Genomic DNA, 14,958 nt, shown 5'->3' with positions numbered 1-14,958 from the left:
AATGCTGCGTGCGACCAATAAGAACTAACCTAACCCAGAGATGCATTCGGAACAACCGGGTGGGGGCATGGGGTTGGGGTTAATAAAAAAAGGGTTGTTAGTGTTTCGTTTGCTTATTTGATAATCAAAAAAAAAAAAAAAAAGTAAATGTTGGTTCAATTTTCATTTCTTTGATTACTTGTCATTTTTCCCAAAATTTTAATAGTATTTTTATTTCCTCTATAAATTATCTATTCATGTCCTTCTGCTAATTTCCAAGGCATAGATGTAAAGTTGTTTTGCCAGCAACTATGAACATTGTTTGAGTCATCCCAACCTGCAAAAAAAGGTGAAACAGCAAAGATAACATTTTTACCTACTACTGTTTGTACCTATAGAAGGAATATTGGGGCTAGTAATAGGGCTTTATCCCTCCGCTCCTCACAATCTGAGAATATGCATTGTTTTCCCAAGATATTCATCGTGCCTACGAATGAAACAAAGTCCCTACCCACATGACACTCAATTATTAAAGGATTACAACCATATAAACACACATATATTTATATATATAGGTTTTATACATACATATTTTTTAATAACATGCATGGGGAATACATAGGGGAGGACTAAAAGAAAATAGACCTAATTTACTGGTGACTGTATTCAAGAAGTGGGGTTGTGACTTCTTTTAAGTTATTGAAAGAAAATATTGTACTGATTTTATAATGCAAAACTCAACTTTTTCAAAAATACAAAACTGATGATTAGAAAGGAGGTTTAATTGAAATCATGAAAGCTGTTCAGGGGAAGTTTATCAAACTCAACTGTGGTGACTCAATAAAGATAAATTGCTCATGGTGAAATTGATTCAGTGGGGTTTTTTTCCTTAATAGAAAACACTTCTTGTCAATGTTGTTTGTACAGCATGGAAAGTACAAAGTGCTCTTGGGAGAAGCAGAGATCATTTCACTCTGAGAAACATCTTATTTGGAGATAGTTCCCCATCTCTGAGTTAGACTGTACAATTGGTTAAGTGTTATTAGTATTAGTTATAGTACTCTTGGTAGTGGTAATATCTGCTGTGTAACCACTGGGTCAGGTGCTGAATGTATTATGTATCTATGATAATTATCTAATTCTCATGTGACAACATTTGAGTTTATAGAGTTTAAATGTTGCACAATATACCCAGAATACCTTCCGTCAAGTATTACTGAAGTTATCCCTCTATTCTGGTCACACTTCTGCTCAAGAAATGTCTTCTCCCTCTCTTGGAAAGCGCTGCTGTACATGTTTCTTGCCCTAGAAACAGCCCTCGGGTAAACTCGCCCTTAGGAGAAACCTTAAGACATACCTGCACTTTTTCTCAGGGGCCCTCTGGAAAGCTGACACAGGTATGGACATCATCCCAGTCAGCTGTGGTTTGTGGGCCTCGAGTGTCTTAATGTTCTAGGAAGTGCAGCTACTCCCAGGATACTCTGACTTCCTTTTCTCAAGATGTATAAAAATTCATCAGGCCGGTACCTGAATAATCTCTCTTCAGAGATGCAGGAAGCTCTCTGGACTCACAATGTTAGTATGCAGGGTTAGGCAGCCTGGCAAGTGCTTTGGGGCTTGCACTAAAGGATGGTCTGGTTTCCATAGCAACATTCATTCCTTTCAACGGAGGATTCTATCATTTCTCTTGCCCACTCAGAATTTTCAAATGAACTGATTTCAGCGACTATGGGTGTTTGTCCATGATCCTCTAAAGAGAAAAAACCTATTTAATAATACTAATACTAAAAATAAGCCCAACAAAAAAAACCTGACTGCAGCTAGAATGCTGCATTGCATCAGCTGATCTTCTGTTCTTTTACAATTCCATATCCTCTCTCCATTTTGTTCCGTTCTCTAGCCTTATCCATCATTTGGGGAAATAGGTTTCTCTGACAGAAAACAAATAGATGGCAATGCTGTCTCCCTAAAACTGGCTATGATGGGGCTGTAAAATGAAGTTTTCAACAAGGCTCCCTGAAAGCCTGGCCTTAGGGCAGGGGTGGCTAACCTGTGTGTTATGACTGGAGGGGCAAGAATAAGGACTGCTATCCACTTAGAGCTCACAATAGAGAAGTCAGTCTCTGAAATTTGGCAATTAGAGATTTGTTTCCTTAGGTTAGGCATTGCTCTCAGGCAGCATGCCTTCAATTGCATTTACTCCTGGGAAGAGTGATATATTAGGTTACTAATGCTAAAAGAACTTGGGAAAGAGAGGAGGTGGTGCAGAGGGAAGGGTACAAAGGGGCTCTGAAGACCACCTTTGTCTGCTTCACAGTGACATCTTCTCCAAAAGGGGTGGTGCAGGTCCTTGCCTGGGTTCTGTGCTCCCTCTCAGGAGGGCAGGGTACCTTGTCTGACAATACTTCCAAGGCTGCATGAACTGGGGGGAGCTGTGACCAGAAAAAGGGAGACAGCAAAAACTGGGGGACAATTATCATTGCAAGGATTGCTCAGAAGGTGATGCCGAATCAGCCCCACTTTGTTTCTAAAACGACCTTGACTATCAGAGCAAGGCACAGATGGGATGGGCAGGCATGTGATGACCTGGAGAAATGTCTCAGAATCTTCTCCAGCTGGACGCTAATCACCTTAAGGACAGGACCTCCTCCGATTTCTTTAGTAGACACTGCAGGGCTGTGCACATCATTCTATTGCATTTATACAACTTGAGAGAGGATACAAAGGGCTCCTTATTATGGGTAGATAAGCTCATAAACTGACACACAGGAACCTCTCCAGCAGACCCATCTTTCCTAGGTGATAAATATTACTCCTGGGTGGAGAGATTAAAGACATTTTCCCTTATAATTTACTTTTCCTAGTAACAAACCTGAGGTATAAATACATTTGCATTATTCTCTGGCCTTGAAAATAATGTCAGATCACTGAACTGAGAGCCAACGTCATCCTTTGGATTTGGTAATTATTTGAATAACAGCTCTTTGATTTATAGATTCAAATTCAAAGTATCAAAAAATGTAAGACACAATCACTAAGTTCATCTAATTACTACACCTCTCACTTTACAAATAAAGAAACAGGGGCTCAGACAGGTGAAGGGAACATGGCGAGTGACTTGCAGAGAAAGGGAAAGGACAAGAACCTGACTCCCCATCCATTCTAATTGTTTTTTATCGCTTTGCAAGTTAATACAAGTGGATCAGAGTTCAAACAGTTCTTTCCTCATAAACTTGCTGATCCACCTGTGATTTAGTTAACATCTGATTTGTCCAACAAAGCACTCTGGTTCTCAGGTACCGTGTGAGGGTTTACGAAACTGGCCTGAATATTTTCTTCTGTCTCTGGCTCATCTTCAAGTCACTTACTCATTTATTAGTTCTTAATTTTAAATTGCCAAGCATGCCCAGCTCTTCTAATTTTTTTTCCTTTCCTTTCCTCATGCTGGGAAAAACTATTTTTTCTAATTAACTGTGAGAAATGAAAGATATAACAAATCCTACCGTTTCTTATTATCTTTTGTAAATATGAAGAGAAATATGAGATATCGGGGGCAATAAAACCATCAGAGAACCCATTTGGCAGAATCACTCTTCTTGCACGATGCCATCTATTCTGATGATGACCAATTCTGAATTTCCAGTGAGGAAATGGTGCTGTAGAAAGTGAACAACATCGAGGTTAAAAAAAAAACAAGACGAAATTTAGGGCATATTTCATTCAAAATCCACTACATATACTGCCTAAAATGAAACGACACTGGGGAATGACAAAGATTGTTAAAGACACAAATTACCTTTATAAATATAATATTTAATAATAAAATAATATAAAAATAAAAATATGGAAATAATCACAATTCATTTTTAAATTAGAAGAAAATATTAACTAGTTTTCCAGGCTACACATAAACTAAGTACCTATATATGTCAACTTGGAGACTTTCCAGCAGCTAGGAAAACAAGTCTGCCTACAGAAAAAAGCCAGAATTCACGCAGAACTTAAATTTAAAACCAACCATTCATTACTGCTCTTCCTTGGGGGCAGGCCAGTACCCGCGCTGGGTGCTCTTACATTTTTAAATTTCAGTGGGTCTGGAAGCATAAAGCTAAATAAAGACCATTAAAGGGCAAAGAGCAGCGGGCAAAGAGATAAGCAGGGGCTCACTGATTAAAACCTCAAAGGCCTCGCTACAAAGTCAGGCGCGAATGGCCAGCTGTGATGAGATTCGAAAAAGAAGCCCTGGAGAGAGAGTCGCTGGCAGACACGTACGCTCCAGAAATAATCACCGCAGCCCCCGACCCCCCAACAGCTCCCGTTCAAAATGGCGCCCCCGCCCCACCCACCCCCGGCGGCCGCCGCGCCCGCACGCGCCCTGCGGGGACGCGGCCGGGCGCGCGCTCAGCATCACGGGGGCTGCGCGCCTGCGCGAGGCCGGGCAGCGGGCGCGCGCGCGGCGGGGGCGGGCTTTGCATAGAGCCGAGCTGCAGCCGCGAAGCCGGACGTGTCCGCGAAGATGGCGGGCCGGGTGAGTGCCGGCTCCGGAGCCGCGGCTAGAGGCGGGGGCGCCGGGCTTGCGGGCACTCCGAGGTTCAGACGGCCCCAGGGGAGGAGGAGTGGGTCTGAGCAAATGGCTTGTTGGAGGGGGCGGCAGGGCAGAGAAGGGCTTGAGAAGGGGGAGCGGTGGCAGGGGAATAGCCCTCCTCATACATTCCATCCCCCCAAGAAAGCTCCAGGGGAGGTGAACCCCTGGCTTTCCGGATCTCTTGCGTCTCCTTTAATTCTCCTTTTCCATCCCTTGGGGCTGTAACTCTCGTCCCTCAAGGCGGCCGCAGGATTGTGGCCGTCCCAGCCCCGTCTGATGGACTCGGGGGGTTTCTCAGTACCCCCTTGCGGGGGCTTATTAGGTGCAGCCTCGGAAATAACTGCGGGGGATCCGCCTGCTGCTTTGGGGCGAGAGCTGTGGGAAGGATCGTTAGGCACCCATTTCTGCTTCTGCACAATAAAAGGTTTTGGGAAAGGAGGAAGGAGTGCAAATGACTTCGTGTTAAACCCCGGCCATCTGGGGGACCGCCACTGTTGGATCAGACAGGAATGCCTTCAGCTTGCAGTGGGGATTTTGGGTGTCGCGTTTTGCTTTTATGAATGACAGTCACTTCGAATGCAGCAGGATATGTTATAGTCTCAGGGTTTTAAATTTTACTTCCTCCTTTAGCCTGTAAGATCGCGGTGTCGTATGGGGTTTGGCGAGGGGAGATAGGGCTGGTTCAGCGCTGTACTGCAGTGTGCGTTGAGCTAAAAGCTCTCCCGAGGGATGGATCCGTCCAGAGACTACACTCGTCATAAACCTGGGGACATTAACCTGCGTCATTAGGGTATAAGGATGGGCTTGACTGATTATTTATGCTAGAATATTTGAATAAGTTTGCATAGATTTATGCATATATGCAAATGTCCTACCTAAAGGAAATTGTCATGAGATTCCAGAATGAGAAGAGACCTTGAAGGTCGTTTATTTCGACCTTTCTCTTCCTTTTCCCCATAGCGTCTCCTTTTTATCTATGGCTATTCCCTCCACCTATGCTTCAGATTCTGTCTTGTCCCACCTCCTCAGGAACCCCACTCCTGTGTATTCACCTGCTCCCTCTTAACTTACTCAAGCTACGACTATCTTAAAACAAGCCCTTCCTCCACTTTCACAACTGTCACCTATTCTCTTCCCACTTTACAGCCAGAGATGTTGACAGAACTGCCTCCACTTGTCTCCCATTTGTTTACCATCCATTCAACCCACCACAGTCTGATTTCTGGCCCTGTCATCCCATTGACATGTGTCCCTAAACTTAATTGACATTTTTCATTCCTTGTCATACTTGATGTCTCAACAGCATGTGTCATTGTTGACCATTGCCTCTTTCATGGAAAACGCTCCTCTTATGGCTTCTGTGAAATCTTGCTCCTGTTTTTAACTCATACGTCTCTTTTGCAGACTCACCCTCCTCTGCCCGGTTATTCAATGCAGATATTCCTCAAGGCTCTCCTCACACTATTTTCTCCTCCGACAATCTAGTCTAAGATCACAGCTTCAACTATCTATATGTCAATGTTTCTTAATATTTTACTCCCAATCCAGACCTATTGTTTAAGTTCCAGATCAGTACGTCAAACTGCCTATTCGAAATGAAGGCATGTCAAATTCAGCTTGTTCAAATCCAAACCCATTATGTTAGCCCACCTAATGAGTGCTTTTCCTGTGTTTCCTATGTCAGCGAATGGCACCACCGTCCATCCACTATATAGGCTAGAAACCTGGGATGGGGTGTCATTCTTTATACCTCTTCATCACATCCCCCAGTGACATTCAACACTGAGTTCTATTCCTCCCCCACCCCCCCAAAAAAAGGTATTGAGGTCAAAGAATCTGGCTTGGGGCATTGCTGCTTTATCCTGTACCCACATCACCCACTGGGCTGGTCACGTGGGTTCTGTCATTTTAACATCCTAAAAATCTCTCCAATCTGTCCACCTCTCTGAAGTCTTCATTTTCACTTCCTTTTCCCACACGACTATCATTTCTGGTATGAACTGCTGCGGGAAGCTCCTAAGTGGTCTCCATACGTTATTCTCCACATTGATTATTCCGCCCATGTCCATTAAACCCCTCCCTCAATAGCATGCCATTACTTTTGGGAGAAGACCAAATCTGTAACCGGGCCTGCAAGGCCCTTTGTGGTTCTGCCCCTGCTTCTCTCTATTCCCCTCCTTACTCTCTATGCTCGGGTTATAAGCCTTTCAGTTCTTTGAACCTACAGTGGTTTCTCTTAGCACAAGGTCTTCACATGTGCTGTTTCTTTCTTTGTGATGTTTTGCTCCCAACCGGTTCCCTCCTCACAGATCACTCAGCTACTCAAAGGGAAGCCTGTTCTGATCCCACATTACAAGTCAGGATCCTCTGAATTATGCTCTTGAACTGTATTCCTTTTCTTAGAGATTTATCTGTTTGTCATTTTAAATTTATTAGTGTGATTACTTGCCTCTATTATTAGAATTTCCCTTCCAGTAAAGCAGAGACCATGTCAGTTTTTGATTCACTGTCATTATCTGTGCTTTGCAAACTGCCTGGGACCTAGGTGCTCCACACATTTTTGTTGAAAATGAATCTAATCTCTCTTTGTGATGGGGGTGCATCGCCCTCCATGAAGCTAGCTCATTTTACTGTCATGTTAAGATCTTTTTTATATGGAGTTCCATGTAACTTTTATACATAGATATTATTTCTACTGTTTAGAGTTAGCTACATAGAACTAAACACAATTCCTTTTCCACATGGTAGCTCCTCAGATATTTGAAGACAGGTTACATATTCCCTCCCTCTGTTTTGTAGATGTTTCTTCTAAGATGTGCTGAGTGGACAACAGTGATTAGTGAAGGATGTACTGCACTGTGTTTTCATGAGCTGGACACTACCACTATTAATACGGAGTAAAATTGGGTTTGCTCTTTTTCTCTAGTAAATCTTGGCTCATACTGCGCTTACAGTTAATTAAAACTCTCATGTTCTTTTAAAATCACCCTTCCCCTCATTTTAGGTACTATATATTTGTTTTATTGAACCTAAATGTAAGACCTTACATTTATCCCCTTTACAGGTCATTTGTTTTTTGTGGGGTTTTTTTAGGTCAGCGCATACCTGCTCTTGTTGAAGGTCTTCTTGAATCTTGATTTTGTTTCATGTTATGCAACATAGCAGCTCTCTCTTCTGGTTTTGTTTTCATGACTTCTATGTCTCTGTTCAAGGCATTGATACACAGTAGAATAAGACAGGATCAGAAATTGGCCTTGAGCATGCTGCTAGAGACCTCCTCTAGGCTGACACACATCGATACACTTTGGGTGTATTACCTTACCTAGAACTTTTTGGAGATTGCCATCAAAGTTTAATTTTCAAAAACTACCTTCTACCTTGTGGAAAATCTGAACCCCTTTGGCCCATCCCTGATTGTCTTATCATTCCTTCTGATAGACATAATTTTCTAGTAACTGCCTATCAGATTTTGAAAATAGACTTAGCCTTGTTGTAATACTCTTAAAATGGGTTCTGTATTTCCTTTTAGTGGGAGAAAAAGCCATTTCGAATTGTTACTGCTTTTGGTTAGTTTAGTTCATTTTGGCATTCTGACATCATCTTGTAAATGGCATTTATATTCACTGTAATTGAAGTTGTGTGTGTGTGTGTGTATGTGTGTGTGTTGTATCACTGATTTTTGCCATTGATAACATTAGTTACCTATAGTATATCTTATCCTTTGCTTTTTCTGGCCAAAAAACAAAGCATCATATTTAGTTCATCTGGGAAATTGGCTGCAGAATAAAATGTATGATGTTATTCAGTATATGCATCGAGGGCATCAGAACTTGATTAATCCCTAAAATATCTTGAAGCCTATAATCTGAAAAGGAAAGAACCTAAAATAAAATAATTTTTGTCGTTATTGTTTTAGTGTATTTCCTATATGAGAAAAAAATAAGGAATGGTAAGTTGGATACATTTTTACAATAAAATGATCTATTGATTTAAACTTATCTGGTTCCCTTTGGCTTTTCAAGAAGATTCAATTAGGCAATAAGTTTTTTCCAGTTGTTCTAAATTTTTCCTAGTAATAAAGCAGATTCTAAAGTTATTCTTACTGCTTACAGTGAATATGGACTCTTATTTAAAATGAACTCCACATACGGATGGCTACCCCTGCCCTAGGCCTCCACACCATCTTTCAGAATTCTCATGCTATAGCTGCTCTGGAATCATGGAATCAGAAGTAAAGAAAGAATCTGAATGCAACCTTACTAGCTTAGGAGAGTTGACTCTAGGTAGGAAGAGGCTCCTTACTAAAGCTACTCTATTTGGTGGTGTTTTGTAGGCCCCTTATACTGTCACCACCATTCCACTACTGAAAAAGAGAAGAGAAGAGGAAAGCCTTTCCTCATTACCTGATGTTTTTTGTAATCTGTCTTTTAAAATTGCCAGAAATCTCACTTACTGGAGATTGAGCAGTCCTTTTCTGAAAATATGCATACGTTAATGCAAATAAACCAATGGATCACTTTCTTCCTAAGTTCTTACACCGTATTGAGGTAAGAAGATGTTAAATAGGAATCTAAGGGAAAGAACTCTCAGGAATTAAAAGGAGTGTAGAAAGAGGTTAGAGGCAAAATTTATTTAATCCACTGTTTTGACTAGACAGGCTAGAATATTTTAGTATCAGGTAGTACATTGAAGAAGCTTTTGTAGCTTAGTCCAGAAACCTACTCATTTATAACATTTTATGAGTGAATGACATCTTTACCAAATAACCAACGTTCAGATGAAGTTTTGGTGCACATGTTGTAAATTGGAGATAGCTCAGGTGCAGGACCACAAATCAAAACAAATAATATAAATGTCTCGTAGTCTCATTTTCAAATCAATTTGCTATCCAACACATATCATATTTCTGCAATCTTATATGCAATAGTTATTGCTTTTGTGTATTACGTTAGTGGAGATTATTGAAAGTATCTTCAAATGCAATGTATTTTAGAACATAAAATTGAACTCTTTACAGCACTATTAAATAGCTTCTTCTTTCTGAAACCCAGAAGAATTTATGTTTAACATGGATGTATTTTCAGGTATGTACAATCAAGGTGCAGAGGTGTGAGGTGAAAGTATGTTATTTTTCTGTTGAAAATTCTTGAACTGGCAGAACAGTGAACCTTTGCAAACATCTGCATTGGCAATACACTAGACACTTGCTATAATGCTGTTCTTAAGGGTATTTACTCTGGATATGGTATTTTAGGTAATAATCTCTTAATGAGATCCTTTTCATACGTCAGTGTTAATATCCTTACATGGGTTCTGAGGCCTGCCTTACACTCTCTTCAGTTTCCTAGTGTTTTGTTTGATCTCTAAATTTCTAATTTCCTACTTACTTTTTATGATGAAAAGTAAATACTCCTCGTGTGACTATAACTGTTTCTAGAGGCTCTGTGCATTTTAAATTCATATACACTTTAAGAGATTTCGTGCATGATGGAAAAGTACAGCAAATTATATGTATACACTCACTATCCAGATTTAAGTAGTGTTAACATATTTTGGTATTTGCTTCAGATCTTTTAATTTTTACAAATAAAACATTACAGATCCAGTTGAATCCCCTTTGTATCCCTTCTTGGTTCCACTAACCTTTCCCAGAAATAACCACTGTCCTAAAGTTGGTATAGATCCTTTCTGTTTATGTCTACATATGTTTGTGCCCATCAAAAGTATATTGTTCAGGGTGTTTTTTAAAATGTGCGTAATGGTGTTAATATTGTATATTTCCTTCTGCAACCTGCATTTTTCATTTAAAATGACATTTGAGATTTAGTCATGTTGACATATAGAGAGCACCAGTTAATTCTGTTTACTATGTAGTATTCTATTCTGTGACTATACCACAATTAATCTGTTTGTTTATCAGAGAACAATTTAAGTGGTTTCCAATTTATTTTTTGTGGACTGCACATTCTTGTATATGCCTCCTTACATACATAGGTAAGAGTTTCTTTAGGGTATGTGTTAGAGACATACATATACCCTGTGTAGAATTGCTACATCGAATTGTTGGGGGATGAGTTATTTATCTTAGTTATATCAGTGCGCACTCTTAGCTGCAGAATAGGAGGGCCTGCTACTCAGGTCCTTCCAGCACTTAATATTATAGGCATTTTAATTTATACAATATGAGAGGTGTAAAACAATCTCACTGTTTAAATTTGCTTTTTTTCCTAACACCAAGGTTGCTGATTCGATTTCCGCATGGGCCACTGTGAGCTGCACCCTCCTTAAAAAAAAAAAAGGAAAAAAAAATTGCTTTTTTTCCCCCTCATTACTAGTGAGATTGAGCGTTTTACATATTAGTCATTGGGATTTTCTCTTCTGTAATTACCTTTGTATATCCTTTGCTCATTTTTTTCTGTGGAGCTGTTAGCATTTTTTAGAAAATAGATTTGTAGAGTTTTCCTTTTTTGGGGGGGGGTTTGGAGGGTGTGCTTTGGATTCTCATTCTTTGTTAGTTGCAAAGAGATTCTTCCAGACAGTGGTAATTATTGCATGTGTCTAAAGTTTTAGATTTAAATTTTATTATACTTGTAATTACTCATTTCCCCCCTCTATGATTAGTGTATTTGTGTGTTTTTAAGGAAATTTTTTCCCACCTTGAAGTCAGAAAAATTTTCTTCTAAAAGGTTTAAAGTTTTGCTTTTTCCACATTTTGGTAGTTAATTCATCTGGAATTTATTTTTGTTTGGTGTGAATTAGGAAGCTAATTTTATCTTTTCCATATATATAAGCAGTTGTCCCAATATCATCTAAATTGAGTCCATCCTTTTTCCCACTGCTTTGTATGCTATCTCTGTTTTATATCCAATCTGTCTGGACTCTGTTTTGATCATTATTCTGTCTATATGTGCACCAATACCAATGTTTTAATTGTCATAGCTTTAAAATTATTCTTGCTGTCTGGTAGGGTGAGTCCCCTCCTTATTTTTCTTCATTTGGCGTTTCTTGGCCCCTTCCGTATGAATTTTAGGAGCAACTTAAATCTTTCCTCCTTTAAAAAAAATTATCTTTATTTTTAAATTTAAATTTACCAATTGCTATTGATTTTGACCTACATTTTTTCAATAAAATTCAGCTGAATTACTCTAAAAAGCTGAGTTTCTTTTCCTTTTTTTTGACATTAAGCCAAAAAAATGCCAATAATTTATCACAGCTTTGTGCTCTGTAGATTTGAAACCAAATGAATTTGCATCAGCTGTTTATGAGTAATGCAGGATATTTTGGTCCTTTGCTAAATTCAGAATGAAGTGCTAAAGTTCTGATGTATTCTGCACTAACCATGTAGATCGTGGTAATGGAAAAAATTGGAAAAGTATTAATTTAAGTTAAGAAATAACTTGTCATTTTTGAAATCCAACATTCATTTATTTTTAAAATCATTAAGTAATAAAGAGCATTTTAGTGTTTCACAGGTAGATTTTCTTAAATTGTAAGGTGTTTTAGTGTTATGTGCATCTGAACAAACATTTTCTTACTTGGTTTGACAAGCAATGAAAATAGTAATTATCTCTAATTCTGGGTCTTCCAAAGAACATCTGTGTTGGGGGATTAAAATTTTTTAGTGATCCTAGTTACTCTTCTCCTAGAGAATAATGTTAACAAAATTTTGGGAGATGATAGCAGACTTAGTTCCCACTGTTTAGAACAGAGCCTGGCATGGAAATATTAATGATTTTTGGATTAATGAATAAACATTTATTTCTGAATACCTTAATAATCATTTTTGGACAATGCCTGTAGTTTGCATTTTCATGTTATATTCTCTGCCAAGTTATTGAATACTCTGCTGTTGTTTATTCTGTTATCTAAATCATTAATAAGATAGCACAGAGCTAACTTTACTGCTGGACTCCAGTATATTCCCTTTTCTTCACCTGCAGATACTGAGTCTGAGAACTGTGTTCTGTATATAGTGCCTTCCAGTCAATGTACTACTCATCAGTTTACTACTCATCAAAAAATAAACTTAATTATGTTTACCAAGTTAAATGATGAAATGGACCAAGAGCATCACTGAAGCCTTTTCCAAAAAATAGATTTTTTTTCTCTGATGTTGTTGAGGGAAATGAACCTGTCAGTAATTCTGTTTTTATGAAGTTATTTTTCCTTAGTACAGTGATTCTCAGAGTAGACTGCAGACCAGCTAATTAACATCACCTGAGAACTTGTTCAAAATGCAAATTCTCAGGCCCCACCCCACCCCAAGCTGATTAAATGAGAAAGTCTGGAGGTGGGGCTAGTGCAGTCTCTTTTAAGAGTTCTCCAGGTGTGCTAAAGTTCCTTATAAATTGTTGAAGATATTTTTTCCAGACTTCTTTCCAAATGTATATACTCAGCCTTGTTTCTAAATTTCAGGGTTATTGACTTTTCTTCCCTTTAATACCTTCACCTGTATCCAATTTTCAGACATTTAAGAAAGCATAGTTGTTTCCTGCAGGATAGGGCATTTGTACCCAGACTGACCTTCCCATAGAAACAGTTTAAAATGTTAGAGAGCATCGCAACTATAGATAATAATAATATATTGTATACTTGAATTTTGCTGAGAGTAGATCTTGAGTATTCTCACCACACACACAAAATGGTAACTATGTGAGGTGATGGATATGTTAATTAGCTTGATTGTAGTAATGATTATACAAAGTATACTTATATCAAAACACTACACTATACACATTAGGCAAAATTCCCTAAAGCTGAACATATGTCATGTATGCCTATGACCTAGCAATTCTACTGGAGGCTGGGAGGGGTGGTGAGAATATAGTTTTTAGAAATGCATACATACTCATATATTATTCAAAAGACATGTACAAACATGTTAATAGCAACAGTATTCATAATTAAAAACTAAAAACAAGTTAAATGAATAAATAATTGTGGTATATTCATATAATTATATACTATAAGAAGCAATGAAAATGAATGAACTATTGTTACATGCAACAACATGGATGGGTCTCACAGTCATAATATTGAGGGCAGAAATCAGACACGAAATAATACATGCTGTAGGATTCCACTCATATAACGTTTTCAAAAACAGGCAAAACTAATCTATGGTTTCTATCTTGGGGGATAGAAACAAGATAGCTGTTAACTGTGGTTGGGAGTAAAGGGCTAGTGACCTGGGGGGCGGTGGGGTGCTCAGTGTGGAATGCTGGTGATATTCTCTTTTTGCAATGGGGTGTTGGTTACTTTGGGTGTGTTTACTTTTTAGAAATTCTGGAGCCAAATATTTATAACATATGCACTTTCCTGTATGTATGTTTTTCTTTAATAAACAGTTGATTTAAAGAAATGGTTATGTTTTTTTTCTTAAACTGGGTGGTAGCTACATGGTATTTATTTCATGGTGTTTTATAGTTTACATATATTTTATATTTTATTCAGTATTCAAGAAATATAAAAGTAGTCAGTGCTTCGTTGTTAACTGAGCATATGCACAGAGCACAGTGACATTATAGACAGATATTAAATACTCATTCCATTAAACAGAGTAGGCTGGTAATTCCTTTTTACCTTCCAACAGCCAATTTTTAACTCGATTATTGGTAAACAATTATTTCTAAATAAAAAATGTAAATAATACCATTATATTTTGCTTATATTTATTATCAAGCTGAATTTATTAAATTAAATGAGAAACCTCTCAATACTATAAGCACTTACATCATGAATTATTAGCATATTATGTTTAATTATAGTGACTCAGATGAACATTCTTAATTTAGATAAGTATAGTGCAGACTTATGGCTGTAAGTCAGTAGGTTTTGTAGCTTTGAAGATGTGAAGTTCGTTAGATGTAATATTTTTAGGAGTCCTTTTTTTTTTTTTTTCTTCTGAACAACTGGAATCACAGCTAATTTCTTGCATTAAATCTTGTGTTCTTTCCTTTGTACCATGCTGCCTCTTGCTTCTTGCCTGTCTTGTATCGCTACTTTCTGCTTTCCTGAATGCCTTGAGTCTTGCTAAGGGAAGAGTCCGCAGGGACTGAGGAGAGGCTCTAGACCTTGGATCTTTGTTCTGATTCCTTTTCCAAAGATTCTTCTCCCTTCAAAAGAACACAAGTGCCAAACTTTCATCAGGATTTTAGAATTTTTAAAAAAAGAGACTCACAAGCATTGTTTTGATTTTCAGAGTAAGAACACTAAGGTACTAAATAAGAATATCTTGAATGGTATTTTACAGTTTTGAAAACACCTTCACAGATCTTTTCTTGTTAGATTCTCAGAGCAAGTTATAAATTGGAGCAAGATAAGCATCATACTTACTAGTGAACACTGAAAGCTCTCCTCTCTAAGGTCAAGAACGAGATAAGGATGTCTGCTCT

The 14,958-nt window shown here is 38.4% G+C and overlaps 1 protein-coding gene and 1 long non-coding RNA gene across 4 annotated transcripts in view; one reads left to right on the top strand and one right to left on the bottom strand.

The window, feature by feature from the left end:
- Window positions 1-78: 78 nt before the first annotated feature.
- LOC141568919 (uncharacterized) lies at window positions 79-4,275 on the bottom strand. Of its 2 annotated transcripts, none has more exons than XR_012492237.1 (3): window positions 3,998-4,275; window positions 3,483-3,635; window positions 79-316 (listed from the first exon to the last, which is right to left on the bottom strand). It is a non-coding gene; the product is annotated as an uncharacterized LOC141568919 (long non-coding RNA). The 2 variants fall into 2 exon arrangements; XR_012492236.1 differs by lacking the exon at window positions 79-316 and adding an exon at window positions 804-1,729.
- Window positions 4,276-4,370: 95 nt separating this feature from the next.
- Window positions 4,371-14,958, top strand: part of NSF (N-ethylmaleimide sensitive factor, vesicle fusing ATPase) — a 126,736-nt gene continuing 116,148 nt past the window's right edge. For both annotated transcript variants that reach the window (XM_019732985.2, XM_074320757.1), the window contains exon 1: window positions 4,371-4,507. In XM_019732985.2, coding sequence (XP_019588544.1) covers window positions 4,496-4,507 — 12 coding nt within the window. In that variant the 5' untranslated portion in view covers window positions 4,371-4,495. The remainder of the gene's footprint in view (window positions 4,508-14,958) is intronic.

This window comes from Rhinolophus sinicus, linkage group LG15, assembly GCF_036562045.2.
Source record: "Rhinolophus sinicus isolate RSC01 linkage group LG15, ASM3656204v1, whole genome shotgun sequence".
Lineage (NCBI taxonomy): Eukaryota > Metazoa > Chordata > Mammalia > Chiroptera > Rhinolophidae > Rhinolophus > Rhinolophus sinicus.
This window is presented reverse-complemented; position numbering and strand designations above follow the sequence as displayed.